General features: G+C 37.5%; 1 protein-coding gene across 5 annotated transcripts in view; it reads left to right on the top strand.

Moving 5' to 3' along the window:
* The window catches only part of PIBF1 (progesterone immunomodulatory binding factor 1), a 104973-nt gene extending 103921 nt beyond the window's left edge, over window positions 1–1052 (top strand). For all 5 annotated transcript variants that reach the window (XM_041471232.1, XM_041471233.1, XM_041471231.1 and 2 more), the window contains one exon: window positions 796–1052. In XM_041471232.1, coding sequence (XP_041327166.1) covers window positions 796–852 — 57 coding nt within the window. In that variant the 3' untranslated portion in view covers window positions 853–1052. The remainder of the gene's footprint in view (window positions 1–795) is intronic.
* Window positions 1053–20186: the final 19134 nt, after the last annotated feature.

The following is a 20186-nucleotide window of genomic DNA, read 5'->3' on the forward strand; positions in this document are numbered from 1 at the left end:
AAATTGAGTGCTTTTTAAGTGTTAGAGGAAAGAATTAATAGAGAGCAGTCAGAAAAGGGAACTAGAAGGGAACAAGTTTAGGTACGACTGAGACAGTGCTCATTAATTCAAGAGATCATACCCAACCCTGAAAGCAGAATAGACCTTACCTTGTTCCACCTCCACTTGATTAGTTTTATTTCTATTAAAACTTAAACTATTTTATTTTATACAAACCACCACTGCATTTGCCATAAGCAATCCTGACTGTGTAGCAGTAACCCATAGGGTTAAGAAGGCAAGGAAAAGTTGTTCACAGATAATTCTCTGCAATTAAAATACCTTGTACAGAGTTAGAAAACCACTGTATTCTTTTATTTTCAATTAATTTTTTTTAAGAACTATATTTCTGTATAAAGTATTGGTCAGTTTTGGCACACCTAAGGTCTCTTTTCTAAGATTCATTCCTTTCTTAGCTGGAAAATGCAGATGATTATTTCAAATGAAATATTTCATGTTATTTCAAATGAAGCCTATTTATGGCACAGTTGATGCTTGTTTTCATTATGATGGGTATTTTTTTTCATTATTTCATTTTCAACATATAATCTTCTTTTTTATAACCTGGAAATTGGGAGGTGTTAATACTGGTATGTTGTAATAGTAACTTAAAATGTGTAGTTTTGGTTTTGATATTTGCATTGAAGCAAAGAACTCAACTTTGAACTACACAGGAAGGAGGGAGACTTGTGTAGATTGTAGACTGCATGTTCTTCTGTTCACTTGTCTCACAAGTAAATGTTCTTTCTTTTACAGACAAATAAAGAGGTACCTGTGTGGTACAAGAAACTGAAGAAGAAAACATCAGCATAGCATTTTTCAAAAATTATTCAAAATAATCCTTTGGGGAGCTTTTCTTTAAAGAAAGTTATTTTCACCATAGTGATGATCATTTTACTGTAAAAGCAAACAACTATTTTGGTTTTAAATGTTTCTTTTTTGACTGTCATATAATCTTATGCTTCATAAAATAATTTCTAGGTTTCTCATGTGAATAAAATGTGTGAAACTGATACATGCAATAATTTTGCTAACATTTATTTGAATTTTAAAAGATAAATAAACACTAGTGTGTTCTACAAGTTCTAATCTGGGTAGGTAAAGGATGTGTTATTCAGAGTGTTCAAATTAATGCATGTTTCAGCCTTTTTATATTGTTTTTCCTGGACCCTGTGTTTCATGCCACATTTCTTGGAACTATTCTGACTAATGGAGATTTTCAAAATTTACATGCGTTAGTATCGCACTTTCTATGAAGGAAATTCATGTCAGCTGGAAACAAAATTTCTTACTGGCCATGATTTGTAATTCATCACTTGATGTCATTTGTATAACCAAACAGGCATTAAAAATACTTTAAAGAAGCAATAAAATAGATCTTAATTATCAGCACTGATACTTAATGGTGTAGACAGTAGTGCAGTTCCATCAATGTAATAATAAAAATAGAACCATGATGGGTTAGGACTGTGGTGTGTAATAGGGAAATGGATAACTTACCATATTTAATTGTATGAAAATAAGCTCCAAAGTCCAAGAACACATTCTGCTTGTTTATTCCACTTAACCATCTATTCTGACTATACAAAAGTTCTCTAATTTTTCAAAGCATTCTTGACTGCATATGGTGTGTTTCTATGTGTAATATAAATACAGATCTTTTAAGTACTGCATACTGAAAATATTGCTCAGATTTAATTTAAGAGAAAGCTCCTTCTTCTTAGTGCCTTTTTCCTTGACAATATCTCTTAAATTAGTTATTTTTTCTAACCTCCACATGAACAGTATTTATTTACTATATAATACTGAGCTATATCAAGTTATGATTCCCAGATACACTTTTCTTCATTTTCCAAACAGCTGAAGCACAGTAATACCTCCTCTGCTCCAGGAAAGCTTCAGTTTCCTTTTTTTCATTTTCTTGTTCTGAGAGACGTAGGTAAAAATGCTGGCAATTGCACATCACGGGTTTAAAGTTATCATCTGTGAGTGAGGGAGGCCAAGTGTGTAGACAGAGGTGATGATCTTTTATTAGACTAACTGCTGTTCACTGGGGAAAAAAATCACACAAACTTTTGGGCTTACAAACCTTCAGTACAGTAATTTCTGAATTTCTAAAGTTTCCTGAAAGCTAGGTTTTGTCTAACATATATTTTTATGTGACTAGAATCCTTAACTTTTATTTCCTATTAAAGAGCTTCCATATGCAGATACTAATTTTGTAGATTGTAATAGATATTTTATATGATTTTCATTCAGTCCCTAAATGAACTTCCCATACTATTCTGTTTGTCCGTTATCACTGAATAATTAATAAATTGTATTATCTAGAAGGACTGTGAGCTATTTTAGCAAGATACTATTTGGAATCTGAAGTATTTCCAATTTGTTTTCCTATGGTGTCTTTATAGACAAATTGGTGAGATACAGACTGTAAGATGGGTGAACAAAACACAATCAACAATGCCATGTCCTGCTGGAATAGTGTCATCCCTTGGCAAGTTCACAGGCAATACCAGATATGAGGGAGTAGACTATACACTGGAAGGAAAGGTCTCAGGATCTCAAATTGAGATGGAAATTGGGTCAACAAGAAACGTATGAAGTTCAACAAAAGCAATTGCAGCCCCACATCCAGGATGTGATAACCCCATATGCCAATACTGCTGCAAAGCAGCTTGACAGAAACAGACCTGAAGGTCCCAGTGGACAGCAAATGGAATATGAGTCAGTAATGTGCCAGCCAGCCACATCCTAGGTGCTTATTACCAACAGGATAGTCAGCAGATGCAGGGAAGTGATCCTTCCCTTCTGTTTGGCACATGGGAGGTCACATATGGACTCTTGTATCCAGTTTTGGGCTTGTTCAAGAAAGGCATTGACATATTGCAGTGAGTCTAGCAGTGGTGCACCAAGATGGTCAGGGCTAAAACACCTGATGTAGAAGGGGAGGTGGAAAGCACTGGACTTGTATAGTGTTAATATTAGAGAACTTAGGGGAGGAACTTGTAGTCTCCAACTACCAAATGGGATGGTACAGAGACAAGAGAGCCTGACTCAGCTCAGAGATGCACAGCAATAGCCCAAGAGACAATGGACACCAGATGGAGCACTAGAAAACTCAATTAGCTATTATGAACAATGCTTTTACTGTGAGAATGGTCAAATACTGAAACAAGCTGCCTAGAGAGGTGGTGCAATCTTCATCCTTGGAGTTATTCAGAGCCCAACAAACTCCTGAGCAAACTAGTATAATTGGACCGACTTTGAGATGGACTAGATGACTGATTTTCAGAATTCCAATTAAATTACTCTGTGGTGTTATTTCTAAATAATCTGATATCAGATAGTGACATTAATTTACTTTGTACCATCCAAAAGGCAAAATTCCATTTAATTCTTCCAAGGAAGTGCAATACACAGGAACATTTTTACTCTTAGAGAGTAACTATGCTTTGTAAATTTCTGTGTCCTCCAAGCAGCCTGATTTTCTAAGAAGGCTGACAGAAAATTAGGCTGATTTTGTGGTGAAATTTTATTGATATTTAAACAGTTCTTCAGATGGCAAAGTGACTTATTCTGTCAAAGCGTTGTGGTTTTTAGGGGTTTTTTTTGTAATTATTAACAAGTCCATCCTTAAATGTGCAAAAATAAAAGTAGTTTATTAGAATATACTGATAACACACAATGCTGTTGGTAAATTCTTGTAATACATGTTCTCCTTTTGTAAATCTCCTTAATACATTGGGCTTTTTTTAGTTGAAGACTGTATTTTTCCTGTGATTCTTCACTAGACTGCGAGGCTGTAATTAATTATCTAGGAGGAGACCTTCTAAGCTTCTCATGAGAAAGCTAGAATGTCACTTAAATATAACCATTCACATGTGAGATGCCCTACAGCAAAAATTAATGAAGCATTTTGCTCTCCATTTAATGAAAAGGCTCAGTTGCACTACCTGTACAGCACTTTTACTGATGTTCTTTCCCACAAACATTGTTGTCAAATGAATTATTCCACAATTCTTCTTCATGGTCTTTGCAGTCTTCTATTTTCACAGGCCTTGTGTCAGTGATGTGTGAGTCAAAAATAATGAAGTAAAGAGAAATTTCGAAGGGTAGTCATGCATGTAAGCAACTTGTGACTGAAGTGCCCAACCCACATAATCATCTTCAGTTCCTCTTTTTCAAACCAAAGGGAGCAAAGCCAAAAAAATCTCTATCTGCTATTACATTTCTTGGTACATTAAGTAGGTGTTACTTAAGTGATAAGTTTCATAAATACCTGGGTTGAACAGGAAAGAAAGAAAGACAATGCTTTAGAACAGGTTAGGATTTTCGGGGTTCTTTAACACTGTAATTGCTTTCTCACCTTTCTGTCCCTTGTCTGAAGCCAAGAAGCTGTAGTGCATCAAGGTAATCTCTTGTTTGAGGAAAAAACTGAAAATATAATTGCTTTTTTAAATAAGGCCTAAACTTTTAAGGCTTACTTACCACTCACTGTGGTCATAATTCACTCACACTGTAGTTTCTAAATATTTCCTGTACAAAGAAACAATATGGATTAGTCTTCATTCCCTCAAGATTTTCTGTACAAAACAGCAATGAAGTCTTTTAAAAGAGGAACATCTGTGAATTCAGATATCAATTGAGAATTTGTCAGTATCACTGCTATACAATTTTCTACCTCTTACACATTACCTGTTATTTTCTTTTTCTTCAGTTACATTTTTTTATGATACCTAGTTCCAGCAAAAAAAGAGGAACACTTAAATCTATTAAACCTCTGACATCTGCAAAATGGTCAGGCAGAATTCTTTTACTCCTGGTAGGCATTCATTAACTTCCATGTCTTTGAAAGACATGACTCAGAGAGCATGACATTGTGGAAACAAATTACTACCTTTGAAGAAGTATTTATGTTATTATGTATATGTGTCTCAATCAATTGTCAGTCTGTAGCACATTTACATGAAAACAGATTTATACACAACAGTTTGAGTCTGTAACATCCTGTCATCTTTCAGGGTTGTGCTTATTAGGGAGGTCTACTGAGGAAAGCATTTCTCTCCCTGTTAACATTACATTTAATAGATCATATGGCAGACTTCTTACTGAGTCAAAGAAATGTATCCCTGGTATTTTCTTATACCAAAGAATATCGAGAATCTGTATTCATTCTCGACCTTTGAAAATGAAACAAGTATCTCTAGAAGATCAAGTTTTGCTTAGTGTCTTTGGGCAATATTATCCCCTTCTTAAATTCCTGGGATTGATTGGGAACTCTTGACCTTTAAAGCGCATACTTCCGCAGCTTCATTAGGGCAGTTACGCTTAGGGTATTTCAGACTGCGGCTGGGCAGCAATCTGCAGCAGCAGAGGGTGCCAACTCTCGGGGGACGGCATCATGAGCGGAAATGGACAGCACTTGGGAATTGCGGAAGAGTGAGTGGCGAGCACTGCAGAAGCTTTTAGCAGCAGAAGTAGGTACCGCTCTTCACAGGTGTTAGACCCTCTGCAGCTCTTTTAAGCCCTCTGCTGACAACACAAGAACCACAAAATTTCTTCCACAGAGGTCATTTTGTGGAGTTCCCTGGGTTTCTTTCCTCACTGATAAGTTTTCCATAACAGTAAATACCTGTGGTTTCTGTTTCTTGGTTTTTCTTTTAGAGAGAAAAAGACTTTCTCAGGATGTTTGACCTAGGTTAAAAAAAAATTGAGTATTTCAATCAGCTTACCCTTTAAAGGATGAAGGGGACAAAAACTCCCAGCAAATTTCATCTTCATGAAAGGAGCAAATGGCAGAAGTACTAAATGTAAGAAGTTAGGATTGATCATGGAAACAGCTTTTACTCAAAAACTTACATGTTTTCACAGACTATGTGCCCTTTTTGAAGATACTACAGAAATAACCACAGTAAAAGAGAATGCCGCTTTGACTGTAGCAATAGAATCAACTTTGTTTGACCATGAATAATTGAAGTCTTTGTGTTAATGCTCCTTTTAAGGGAGTAGTGGATCAGTAAATGCAACTTAATTGCAGGAAAAGTCTTATGGATGGAATTTATGACTGTATTTCAATGAAAGTCTTTTCATTTTTCCTTTTGGTTCAATAGAAAAAGGATTACTTAGATTATTCAGTGTTGCAGCTGAAACTGTTAGCAATTCCCAGTGGTCCTGTTTTTCATAATTTTAGAGATTCATATTGTGGCATGCAAGACTTGCTTTCTTATTCAGTTCTTTAGAATTTGTTTCTTTGTGCGCTATTGCTAGGTAATGCTTGACTTCTACAAGGGAATTTACATATGCAGTGTATATGTGGGTTTTAAACAGGGTTGTTACCTAAGGGCAGTGGTCCTTTTTAGAAAAAAGAGTTGAAAATATTCCCACTGAGTTCTGAGACCTTGAGAGAGGGTTGATTCTGTGCCCGAGCTTTCTCGCGCTCCCCACTGCCGGTACAGGGCTGCAGATACAGCAGACCTGTCACTCTGTTTCACAGGACTGTGGTTTCCAAGCAGTGTAAACACAGATTCACACGTTGTCATCCGCAGCTACATGTAAGATGTTCACAAAAAAATCAATATCACTCATCTCTTCGTGGTACTGCGGGAAGTCTAAGCAGAGGAAAAATACAATATTTTGGTGCAGCCTATTCACTTGCCACCTTTTCCTTCCTGGTTAGCATATAAATAACATTTAGCAAGTCTCCATTTTTGGACATTGGAAAGGATGCAGCTTGCAAGTCCTGCAAGGATGGCTAACTTCATCAGACATGTTCTGTGTTCAGGTACTGACCAGACAGCTTCTAAAAGATCATTGGGCACCACTAATCTTTGTTTTATTGATTTATTATTTAAATATTAAGTCCCCAGAATCCGCTCAGTATTTATGAGTAAAAGACTACGTGCCTGAAAGTAACAACAAGCAATAAAGGGACTAATATGTCAATGACTTGAGTCTTACTGAATTAGCACATTCCTTGTCATTTTGTGTCATTTCTTTCATTATTGCAGTAATTATCATTGCAGAATTGCATTTGTTCCATTCAGCAGGGAATGGAGAACAATAACAGTGTTTACCAGCAGCAGGAGGGAGCTTACCTTTCTTTCTCAACCCCATAAAATCTCTGCAGGCTAATCTCAGTGCACAGCCAGGGTGCCCTCCTACACAATGGAGACTGTCTGAAACCTCCCTTAGGGAAACCTGAGCGAGCTGATTAGATCTCTTGTCCAAGATAGCCAAATACCCAATCCTATGAAATATACTGGTTTTTCATTTTGACGCACCATTCCACATCTGGGCAGGCTGAAACCTTTGTCAAATAGATTTACACCATGATAGTAATTCTGAGACAGCTGAGTAAAACAAGTACAGAGTATTTTCAATCCATTGAACTATGTGAAATTACAAAGAAACAAACTATGTAAAGTTATGTTTCCAGCTGCAGCAATATCAAGAAATTTTTATAATACACTCATTATTTTGTAGCCATAAACTGAAATATTATATATAAATACATAATACATTTTTAACATTACAAGTTAAATTTTTGGGGTTTGATTATTTTTAATACAAAGCAAAATATTTTTCTGTGAACATCCATGTTTTAAGGTGTTTCTGGTAATAAGTTAGATTCCAATAAAGTATATGGAAATTAATTTTATTTTAAAACATATTTATTTATAATGTATAATGTAATATATCATTTATTTATAAAATATTACATTTATTTATATTTTAAATATATATACTTTATTGCATCATCTTCATAGACTTGTCTGATCTACTGTACTGGCTCCAAGAATTGTCAGATTCATGACAGAAAGGTGCAAACACCCCATGGGCCAACAGTGGACAGCACCACATTTACTTATTTAAATGACAGTCCTGATTTTCATAAAAATATACAGTATCTTTGAGAAGCAAGCTTCCAGATTCACTGGATGTTTCTGGAAACAGGCTTACCTGATCCACCTTCTCAGCTTTGTTTGCTGTTATTCTTTCATGTAAGAGGTATTCTGTGTTCTTATTGTTTCTATGTAATTTCTGAAAACATAAAGATGTAACTATAAGGTTCTCCTGCTTGGGTGCCCCTGAGCCATGGAGGTATCAAAAGCAGGGATGTGCTGGCATTCTCAGGAATCACCTTGTCTTGTCCTAGTCATGACACCACAAAGTCCTACTCTACACAGAAAGATAAAAAAAAGCTCTAACATTGCTTCACTCTTACAAAATACCAGTTGTTGGGTTTGGAATAGGAGCAAGTGTGATCCTGAACATGGATTTATTGGAGCAAAAACTGGAACTCCATCTGAACAATCCTGGCAAGATTATTGGTTTAATAGCTTTATAGCTTTATAGCTGTTATACTAATCTCAGAGGAAACTGAGTATGTACCATTTTCCTCAGGTGATGGATGGGATTTAATGTGTTCATCCCTGCTGAGTGTTCACAGAAGTTCCTTTTGGGTACGGTGATAATAAGGGCATTTCTGAAGAAAGAAGTGACTTTCAGCTTTGGAAGAAACTGTTGAGACAACATTCAGAGTTGCCACTCTATTGGCTTGAGGCATAAAGCTCCTCAGTACAGTTACAATACTGAATTTAATACACACCTCTTCCTTTTTCATTTTCTGATGTCTATGTTAAAAATACCAGTTTTCTAGTTTTTATTTATCCTATTTTTTAGCACCTTACTCTGTGAAATAGTAAGAAACCTTTGGCAAATATTAGAGAGTATGAATACTGTGACTACTTGAACACTTGACTGCCAAGTGTAGAACTTTTCAGCTGTATGTTGCCAGATAGGTGCATTTCATCCAATAAAACAAATTAGGGCCATAGCATTTCATGGAGGATGGATATTTTAAAAAGACAATGTTTTGATGTTCAACTAATTGTAGAGGGGAATTCCTTAAGTTGCATAATTCACTGTGGCCTCTTTGCCTGTTTGATTGTTACTTAGCTTTCTGTGAGCACTGTTTTTGCTCCTGCATTCAGAGCAGAGGGAAGTGGGCATTGATTCACCTTGTGTCTCTGTGTGATATTTTTGAGAAAACACTGACATGAGACTAGTTTAATAGTACCACAATGTCCTTGGGATAAAGAACATAGAGCTGGTTTTGATATTCCTAAATTAGAAACCAGGAAAGTTTATTGCCACTGCTACATACTATAAATAACGTCACCTGCATTGGAAGTGCTGCAATGGATCATTGCAAAATGCTTCTGTTGATAGAACACAGTGGACCAAGCTGGTCTAACCTACTATGATTAATTATCTCATAGGTGAATTTCACTATCTTCAAATAGTTGTTTTAACGTAAGATTTAAAACAGCTGTGATGGGTGCAGATGGTATTGATGAAAGACAGTTTATGTGTTTGCAACCTGCTCTATTCACATGGTCTGGCCTGTGAAGCAAAAGGAAACCATGAACATAAAGCAAAAGGAAAAGAGGTAATTTCTTTGTCCCTTCCACTTTTACTTCTTTCATTTGTCAGTGAAGTCATATCTGAATGCATAACTTAAAATTTGAAAAACTGTAATACTGCATGGGAAAACACTTTAAAACACACAGAACAAGATGTTTATCCTGGTCCTGACTAAATGCTTGTTTTAATACTAGTTTGTTTCTCCTGTGCACTAAAATGCAGATTTTTTTTTCCACATTACATGTAGTTACATCGTATCTTACAGTGATTTGTACCCAATACCATGTGCCAGATTTATGAATCATTGGGCTCTACTCTTGAAGTGCACAGAAACAAGGTTTTCTAATCACTGAAAGAAGCTTTGTATTTTGTTACTCCACAGAGTTATCAATATGCAATCTAGAGAGAAAGAAGCCTTGTTTTGTTAAAAGATTGAATCAACTTTTCCTCTCCTTTATCGTATTTATGTCTTTCAGGCAGCACAGGGATTAAGACATATTGTTAAAGTCTTGCCTCATCCCACTTGCCCCATTACCTCTGAGTTCATGCGTAAGCGGGCTCTGTAGCTTAACTAAGCATGTTGGGAACCAGTCAGGTAAACGTGTTTGAGATGAGCTGTACCTTCATGAACAGCAGTTTTCCATGCCACAACACAATAGGCATATACCAAACTTCCATTAAGTCACCCGACGAGAATACTACTTACAGGTCAAATGTGAACTTTTTTTTTTTTTTAATCTAGAGCTGTTCTAGTTTAAAAAAGAAAAACTAACAAGACATCATTAAAATGGAGAAAGGTTTTTATATTAGTTTCTTGTTCTGAAAGCATTTCTTTTTTATTTATTTTCTTTTTTAATAATTTAAAAAGCATTTTCAAAAAATTATTAAAAAAACTTTTAGAGAGATATTAGTGGAAACTAGCTAAGCTGGTTGTTACATATGATTGTCAATTAAATGTTTAATTTTGAAAAACAGTATCCTTTATTACCTAAATAAATTCATATCCTTATTCTAGGTGCAGAATAAAGCTGTATTGAATATTGTATTAAATATATTTTGTTTGCATGCTTTTTCAGCGTGTAGAAAATAATCTGACATTTGAAGCTGAAGCTATGAGTACCAATATGTTAACAAGGTGTTTCATGTTTTTCACCCCAAAAAATTATTTATTTCTGTTAATCAGGTTCTAAATATTTTCAAAAAGACACGAAATAATGAGAGAGGAAAAGTAATGTATTAATCAACTGTTTAACTATGTTGAATATTATTTTCCATAATCTATTACTTAATATATATATGAGAAATTAAAAACATTTTAAAGGACTTTGAATGCATCTGCAGCTCCTGGAAGTAGTATAGTTAGCAAAACTAGGGTAAGATATGTAATACTGTCCTATGTCATTGGATATTTCCTCTTCTGTAACATTTGATTTGGCTTTTTTAATGGACATCTTATGTGACTTATTTGAGAAGAGAGATATTTCTGTGTGCCAGCATTCTGATAGATGTGTGTCACTTCTAAGTCCCTACTGTGAACAAACATTTGAGCCATCACCGATAGCCATTGTCATTTTTCACCTACCATTTTATTTCCAGATTGTTACAGTGTTGGCAAATCTGTCATTTTCTGGCTATGCCTTACACAGAGTAAATGAAACTAAACAAACTGTGTGGAGGCAGTTGCTTCCTTGATGGAGTGAGTTCCTCGTGAGGCCAATGGAAACCTCGGAGGAGGAGCAGCTGTGCCTTTTCATCACACTGCGCAGTTAGAAACACAGACGTTTCCTCGTCCAGCAAGATGAGTGGTGTCACCAATTCTGTAAGCCCCCAAGTGAACATGAGATAGGACTCATGTGCAGCCACATTTTATCAAGGCTGATCACCTTCCTTGTAGGGGAGGACTGAAGTCTCAGTTTGGCAGCCTTTGATTCATTCATCTTTCTTATTGGTCAGCTTGTGACAGCCACTAAACACAACGGATATTCTGATGAGTTTTAGCTTCAGTAGTGAGTTCAGATACATTCTCTGATTTCTGGAGTTTTGATGATCATAATTTTAAACATTTTCATCACAAAATGTTGTGTGTACTGTAAATCCTCTTCTATGGAGTGACTGGGATGAAAAATCAAGCGCACCTTTGTAAGTTTTCTTGGGAAGCACCTTTCCAACTCCTGACTCACCCTTGTACTGCAGCCTGAGGTATGTTTTTGTAATCTCTACTTTGCTGTTATCCCTCCTGACAAGTGACATCCAGTTAGCCAGCTCACTTATGGAAAGATGTTTCATGTGTCTTCACACATTAAGTGAGGTCAAACCTCACTTAGTTTTGAGGCAGATGCATAGAAAATCAGTCAGTACTTGCTAGTGACAGTTTTTTGAAATTACTTGTTAGTTCCTAAACTTCTATTCAAAACATGTCAATTGAGTTACCAGGGTATTTTAAAAAATGGTAATGATCACCTGAGTTATTACCCTTATCATTAAGCAAGTGAGACTCCTGTGGTAATATTAATATCCTCTGACTGACTGAAAATCCTGCTTTTGCTGCAGCAGCAGCTGTTTCTCATTGCAGAAAGGCTGGTTCCTTCCAATTGTTGGGGGTTTTCCTTCCCAAGGGCAGGCTGTTTAGACAGACACGAGATGCTACCTAATTCTTTCTGTCCCTTTGAGCTAGGGTGGCTTCTTTGTACAGATCATGGAAATGGAGCAACAAAACTGCATTACCTGGTTACTTTAATTGTGCTGCACATGCCATCAGTGCTCTGTAAGCTGCATCTGAATGATTCACAAATACTAACAAGAAAGATCCATCAGACCACAAACAATGATAGTGAAGCAACTTCCAGCACAGGAGTCTGATCAAGATTGAAACTGTCTAGATTTAACTCCAGTCACTCAACCTCCAGCCTTGGTAGATCTTTATACGATAGCTCAAAGAATCCATTTTCAGTTTCTGCTTTATGTAGGCATCCATACTGCACATAAGTTGTAAGTGTGTGCCGTGAAAGTCCTTTTAAACAGCTCCTCGAAATCTAACCAAAAAAACCAGGTTTCCTGGTGCCAAGCTTAAATTAATGATAGAAGTTTGTGTCTTGTTTATTATTATAATTATTATTATTGTTATATTTTTTAACAAAAAATAAAAGGAGGCATAAAGAGGGGGTCATAAGTAGGAAAGACTGAAAACTGCATTCTTAAAATGAGCACCTCAGTTTGCTGCATGGTCCATCCAGAATTCAGGTGTTCCAAAGGAAGCAGTGTCTGCTTCCATCTTGAAGTGCAGCTCTCCCCACTGGCTACACAACAAATATTCCAATAGACACTGCAAGTGCATGCAGGCTCAGCAGCTGAAGTGTGAGGGACTGATTGCACCCCAGCTTGAGCTGAGGATGCTGAAAAAGACTGAGCACTTCAGTGAAAGAACCCTGTGAGTGTAACAGCTCTGCAAGGTTCACCTTAGATGTTTAGACACCTAAGATTCACATCTTTCTTGGCCATCTGAGGAATCTAGCTAGTTAGACATAATTAAGCCATGAACCTTTTCACGAACCTACTGAAAGATGTATAGTTCAGAAGCATCCCACATACCAAGGAATCTAGGGAATTGTTATTTCAGTAGACAGATTTCCCACCTTCATTATTTATTTTTCCCCCACACTTAATCTCAATAAAATTGATCAACTATTATGTTTTCTTTTAAAAGGGCAAACAGCTTGTTGTTAAAAACCAATCAGTGCCCTGGCATGAGATCTTATACACCAGCCTGACAATATTCCATTCAAAAAAAAGTTGAGACTTTTGAAGTGAGGAATTTCAGTCAAAAATGTTGAGCTGAATCCAGTGATATACTTTGCAAAAATGTGTTTTTCATAAGCTCTTTTACATTTTGTGACCAACTTTATCCAAAGGTAATTCAGCAAAATCTTGTTTTTCCTTAGTGTATACTGAGTGGCATAAACAATGCTATCTGTTTTAATAGATTCACATACTGACTGTTCACATTAAGCTGCTCAAATTAATGTCACAGTGCAAGTTCATAATTAGCTACATCATTTAATTTACATTTTCTAGGTATTGGTTCTAACTCTAGCTTTCTTAACAGAATTCTGGAACATATCTAATCAAACAATTACTTAATATCAATCCTGAAAGCTTGCTGACCATCTTTTCTAAAATTCCTGGTGTGAAGTTTTCCAGACATGCTCATCTAAGACCATAAAGAGTAGCTGGTTTAATATGCTCTTGAATTACTGTTGAAATGTAAAGTATTTTGTCATTACATGACATAAATATCTTTCCTTCTCTTTCCCCAAATGCAGCACAGAAACATCTAGCATTGCTTTTTTTTTTCTCTTTGCTTATCAACAATTCTGCATCATTTATCTAAAACCAGACAATTGTTAGAGACGTTAATACATTTCATGGACCTTTTTTAAATGTTTTTTTTTCAATGCGGGTCGTTGACTTCTTAGGCATCTTTCTTTCTCCATGTTATTTTTCCATAATAACTGCCATCAAAGTTATATTTGCTGTTACTAGTTCTTCTCCCAGCTGTTGAGTGTCTATAATTATAACTGCTTTACAAAATGCCCTCTAAAGAGGCAGAAGGCAAAGGGCTGTTCTTTTGAGAAAGAGGTGTTTTGACTTCCATGGGATTGTAGACTTTCAGGACTGCACTCACCTCACTCTGCCTGCAATTTATTTCAGCTTTGTCTAAGGCAAAATTTGCCTACCCTAGATGCAAGACTGTTTGAGTACAGATATGGCTTAGTTTTAGGAATTATGCAAACATTGGCACTAATAGTATGAACTCTTCTGCCACATCCCTAAGGATAGAGCTCCATGACACACTGAAATTTAGGTTTCTACTCTTTTCTGAAAGGGTCAGCTCAGGTCCCACAGGGAACATAACCACAAAGGCTCGTTAGCTCCTCTGGATAGCCAAAGCTCTCTCTCAGGGCCTCTGTGCTTCTCCAGGATCACAGTGAGCAGCACACTGTACCCTGCAGATATTGGCCTCTAAGGGCCCCAGAATCTTCTCTGAGCACCTCTGAGCTTATCCTTTCTTCCCCTACTTGAAAGGACACTGCATAAGAAGTGAAGAATTTTTTTTCTGACCACATCCCTTAATTATTTTTTCTCTCAACTCAACAGCACGATTTAGTTCCAAATGAGCATTCATTGCTTGACCTCATTATGCTCCTAGGGATTGTTAGCCTGGCAGCTCATTGCTTTAATGCCCTCCTAGCTTGTCCAGCCAGACCATCCCCTCTGCCATGTCCAAGCCTGTATAGGCTCCATCTCCCACCTGGCAGACCAGTATTTCACAAGACCCAAACCACTCTCTACTATGTTATTTCTCTAATCAGGAGATTTCAGCCAAAATACGCAATTACAGCAGCTTTACAGTCAGCGTTTATTAACAGATCCTCAGCATAAACATTCTGGAGCCAAAAAGTGCTTTTTTTAGTAGTAAAAAATGTGGGTTTGTCTCGCATATTCAAGCAGTTAAAACACCACATAAGACCACCTATTGCTAAAAAGCATTGCCAACACCATTTGCTCTTTTAAAGCAGGCAGCCTCTGCATTGGACAGGGGAGGTGGAAGTAAAGAATGGTGATGGCTCCTACTAAACTTCCAAGTAATGGGCAAACCACTTTGCCAAAAACTGTGAATGTTATTTTTGAAGTACCTTAGCATTTTAATTAATCTTGTCTCATTACCCCGCATGTGCAGATTTCCATCTGCTCTAATAGTACATAAATAATTAAATGACATGCTGAAGGAGCATGTCATTGTCATTTCTGGCCCTTCCGTGCAACAAGTCAGAGCCAAGCAGCTGTATGACAATGGATGAAAATACAGGAAAGACTCATCTCCTAAAGCTGAGTCAGTGACCTGTTGTTCTCAAAAAGACCTGTTGTAATAAACAGCTTCCAGTTTAGACATACTCTGAACATAGAGAGGTCAAAAAAACCAAAAAAAAAAAAAAAACCCTGGTAACAAGAAATTCTTTTTCTGTATTTTTTCTCGTCAAATGGGTTGAAAATATTTGAACTGTACCTGAAACCTAAGTAATATGAGGCTGTTCACCTGAAGTTAAGGCTTCTTAAAATCCATCTAAAGATTGGGTTCAGCTACTGAGTAAGATGTCTTGTTCCCTCCAGACAGGTTGATGATTCTTAATCCAAGAATTCAAGTAATGAGCAGTTGAAGTTTCCATCTTGAAACATCTGTTCTGCCAAGTCAGCACTGGCCTTGATAAATAGCAAATCAGACTGATGCATGCAAGTGTATACACACATGCTCAAGTTAAACTTGAGGGAAAATACTTGAACAGACCTCTGCATAGACAGATTTATATAATTAATCAGTAATTAGGCTTTGTACAATGCAGACTGACTCAGGTCAAAACACAGAAAATGCAGACATGGTAGGATCTTTACCTGTTGCTGCAAAAAGTTTTTTCAAAGGTTGTTTGTGGGTAAGTTTACATACCTTTATTTAGTTGTCACAAACCTTCACTGCTATTTTAACTTACTCATCTTGCAGTGGAAGAAAAATATGTTTAGCTAAAGGATGAAAACAAACCACAAGTACAACTGCATCTGCGTGCTTTTAGTAATCTCAGCAAACTTTAAACAACTTTAAAAGTTTGCTTAATTTTTAACTGTGCAAAATAAAACTTTGCGTACACCTCTCATTTTATGAAGTCTGTACCAAGATTTGCAATGGTGACTCTTCCTGAGCCTGCAGAATAAGGGAATAATTTCTTTTTGCAGGTTTTTTATAGTCTTTATATCCTAAAAATTTGTCAAATCCAGTTCTGGAGTCACTCTGTTGAGAAGGTTTCTACCTGATGCGATGTGCCAATTCTGTTCCATTAACAAAAATGCCAAGCTAGTTCTGGAAGGTACACCCTTCACTCTCAGCAGAGCAGCAAAGAAAGCCTGAGGAACTCCACTGGAAATGGGAAGGTTTGACACAACTGTCCTCTAGAGTATACAGGGAGATTGGCAAAACAAAATCTCACTTTCTGCACATCCTTCAAAACAAAGCCTTCTCCGAAGGGAACTAGAGGTATTTTCCTGATTGTAAGGCTTTGCACACTAGAGCAGGAGTGGAATGATATGACTACTGAAATGTCAAGAGGGGAAAGAAGTCAAGATGAAATGTGTTTTTACTCAAATGCCAGGCCGAAATAATTAAGGAGTGCCATTTGTTATTTCAGCAGGAATATCCTTCTCTCCATATGGTCTATCACAGTATTTCTGGTACAGTGAAATGAAAAACGGGAACTGGGCTTGCCTTTCATAAGCAAAGGGAACACCTCCGTAAGCGAACCCTGAAACAGCAAGAGATAAAGGTGCACAGGAATAGACTGTCATTTCATGATTTCCCACATTCGCTTTAGCAGAAAGTCACCCTGCTACATTCCTTGGTGTGGTGCTGCTGGATTATATAGCGCGAGTGGCATTCGCAAAGCCTGTCATGAGTTAAGATGGTACCTCGTGGCTGGTGCAATCCTGTCTTCAGAGGAAAGTCAGCATGAGAAAAATAATGACTTTCTTAAAGTAAAAGGATTGTGCTGGCTCTTTTGAAAGTTAGAAGTAAAAAGAGAAAACATTTCTTCCCTTGGGGAGATGGAGTCTAATGAGTGGCCAAAAGTGCAGACAGCTACTATTTTGCAAGAAGAAAGTTCATGCCCACTTCTCTAGTAAATTTACGTGAAAAAAATGAGGTGGGTATTTGCTGAATCAGAACAGGCCTCTCGATGTGTTTAAACTCCTGAAAGTACAGTCAGACATCTTCCTGTGGCTTTCAAGCCTGGCTTAGTTCAGTTGAGGTCCTTGGTCCTCCTTCACCTCACCATTATGAAGCAACTTGTCCACATCTTTCCAGTCGTTCCCTGTGCCTCCAAACAACATGTGCAGATCCCTGTAACTCTGGCCTTGCTCCTCTCAGCAGGACAGTGGAACACCAGTACCCTTCCTAAGAGGGAGGTATGTCTTATGGAGCGATGAGTTAGGATACCAGAGAGCCTGTCTCTATCCTGGCCCCCCTGCTGAACTCCTTTGCCTCCAACCCCACTCCCACAAGGCAGTGCTCTGCTCCTCCACTGCCAAGCTCCCAACTGCCTGGGACTTGACATTTGTTCTTGTTTTCTCCTGTCTCCCCTAATGGGCATAGCACTACTAAGCGAATAGGAATGTACAGAACAAGGGAGTTCAAAGTAATTGAGTCTACATTCATTCAGAAAGCCTGGATCCTTGCCCACTCAGAACCTGCAGCATCGACATAGTTTCAGAAAGTTTAACCCTTTTCCCCTGAACCCGGTAATGCTCTTTCGAGTGTAGTGTTGCACCTCTCTTGCCACTGACCATGGACACTGAAAAGTGTCTTTCACATGCCGAGCTCTAGGTGTTTACCAATCAATGCTGTATTCCTCCCTTTTTTTGCTGTGTGGGACAATAACGAAAGACCTTGAACTGTCATTTTCAGAAGATGCCCGGGGACTTGTGCTGCAGAGGAATGATCACTTAGCAAAACTACTAAACATATCTGCCTAAAGTCTGTCTTACACAAACAGGGCTGTGCTGGGTTGAAAATAGCTTACTCGGTTTTCTGCTGCAAATTCATCTGTTAAGGTGTAAACTCACTTCTACCTCAGTCTGCAAAATCAGTGAATAATTAGAAATGTTCCAAAATTATTACAGCTGTAAACTCCTTTTTTTCCTTTATGATTATGAATTATTGCATTATGAATTTTTCATTATGATTAATTTTTAACAAATTCTCATTTCAATTTCATTTAGGAGATGACATTAGTTGGCAGCTTATTATTGACTTAAAATTTGTAAATAAAAATTATTTGTTCAAAGAAGTTTAACATCTAATAACAGTGGGAATTCTTGAAATGGCCTATCAAATAATTTTTGTGTCTGGATCTAAAAGTGCATTTATACTATCTGTAAAATAAGTAGCGCAGCAATATGTAGGTCAGATAAGCAGTGGATCTGAGCAGGAACAAGAACCTATCTGACTTTCTTGTTTAATTGTTAGTTATAGTAGAAAAGTCAAAATAAAAAATTGCTCTTTAAAAATTATATAGTCTTTAGTCATCTTCCACTGATTGTTGCTTGGCAAAAGACTGTAGGACACAGACCATCAGTAGCACAAAAAACATGGTGATTAGATTGGATTTATTCATCTGCAGTTCAGACCTAATTACATCCTTTCTAAAAAAATTAAAACACATTCAGAGATGCTTCTGAAAATGTTTATATACAGAGCTTTACTCTGTGATGCCATTCCAATTAATCTGCCAAAGCTTTTGCCAGGGCAGGCCCTTTATAAATACATATATATAAAACAAAGCAAAACAAACAAAAATAACCCAAACAAACAAACAAAACTTTTGAAATTATCTGTTTATCATTCATTTAATCAGATGGAGAGAAAACATGCAAATAAGGTATGCAAGTCTCAGAAACACTTCAGTTACTTACAGCCACAGGATTCATATAAATGCCTGAAAGTTACCAGTACATGCACAACATCGGACGCTACCTAGTCCTAAGTTGTGCCTGATCTGTAAGAATTCATTTCCAGCCAGCAAGGTGTAGTATTGATAGTTTTGCATTTTAAAGCTGTTAGAGAGCAGTTTATATTAACCTTGTCCTTTCAGATGGTCAAAAACACAGTTTGAAGCCTAACAGGGCTGACATAGGGGACATGTCAGGTATTCAAAAAGCGTAGTTTGAAGTTTAACCTTAAACTAGGGTAATGTGAAGGGCATTCACAAAAAACAAGACATGATTTTAAAATCTGATGGTTAAAACACGTGTTCCTAGGTTTGAGTGGGGAACGAAATGCCAGCCATGAGTCTTCAGTAAAGGACACTGAAGTTGCATATTGCCTAAACGGGAATACGTGTTGGTGTCGGATGGAAATGAGCCTGCACGGCTTTAAATGCTGCGCTGACGGGAGTAGCCGGATCTACGTTAGTAATAACAAGCATCAAGAGGCTACATATTGAAACAGACAGTTCGTGCAAAGAAATGTTATGCTGAGCTCTTCCCTGGTTCTGTAATTAGCTTTCTGCATGCAGGCTCTGAGGCATTCTACTCGTTGTGGACTGGGCGGCAAAGGGGAGGAGTGCCAGGCTGACCAGAAAAAATTTGCTTTTTTTACGTTTTAAAAAAGAACCTTGTCCGTAAACGATACGGGATAAATACGGGGAGGGGGAGGTTGCCAACATTTCTGTGGATTCCCAGACTCTCTCCCTGCAAACCGAAGGCGCAGAGCTGACAGGGCTGGGAGAAAGGTGGAAAGTTTATACTTTTTTCCAAAGCTCCACTACATGCTGTACTTTTCCCATACGACGTGAGCCGGTCGGTGTTGCACGAAAGGACGGCGTCCCTCCTTTTTCTGCTTCAGCGAAACATGCGGCAGCTTAGCTCACCGTTCTGTGTCTACGGGGAAATAGGCTTTGCGTCGAAACCACACCTCAAAACAAGTAAATAGAAACTTGCCTCATTTTGATGGCGGGAGGAGGGGGGGGAAAGAGAAGGTTCAGTCGTCGCTATCTCTTTTCCTCTACCCGTCTTCCTTGTCCTCTGCGCTATTTCTGTAAAATGCTGAAAAACTTCATTTTCACAGTGTACGGGGTGGGGGGCGGGTGGATGTGTACTGCCGGGCTGATAATTATTAGCAG

The sequence above is a fragment of the Pyrgilauda ruficollis genome, unplaced genomic scaffold, assembly GCF_017590135.1.
Source record: "Pyrgilauda ruficollis isolate IOZ18807 unplaced genomic scaffold, ASM1759013v1 scaffold26, whole genome shotgun sequence".
NCBI classification, from domain to species: Eukaryota; Metazoa; Chordata; class Aves; order Passeriformes; family Passeridae; genus Pyrgilauda; species Pyrgilauda ruficollis.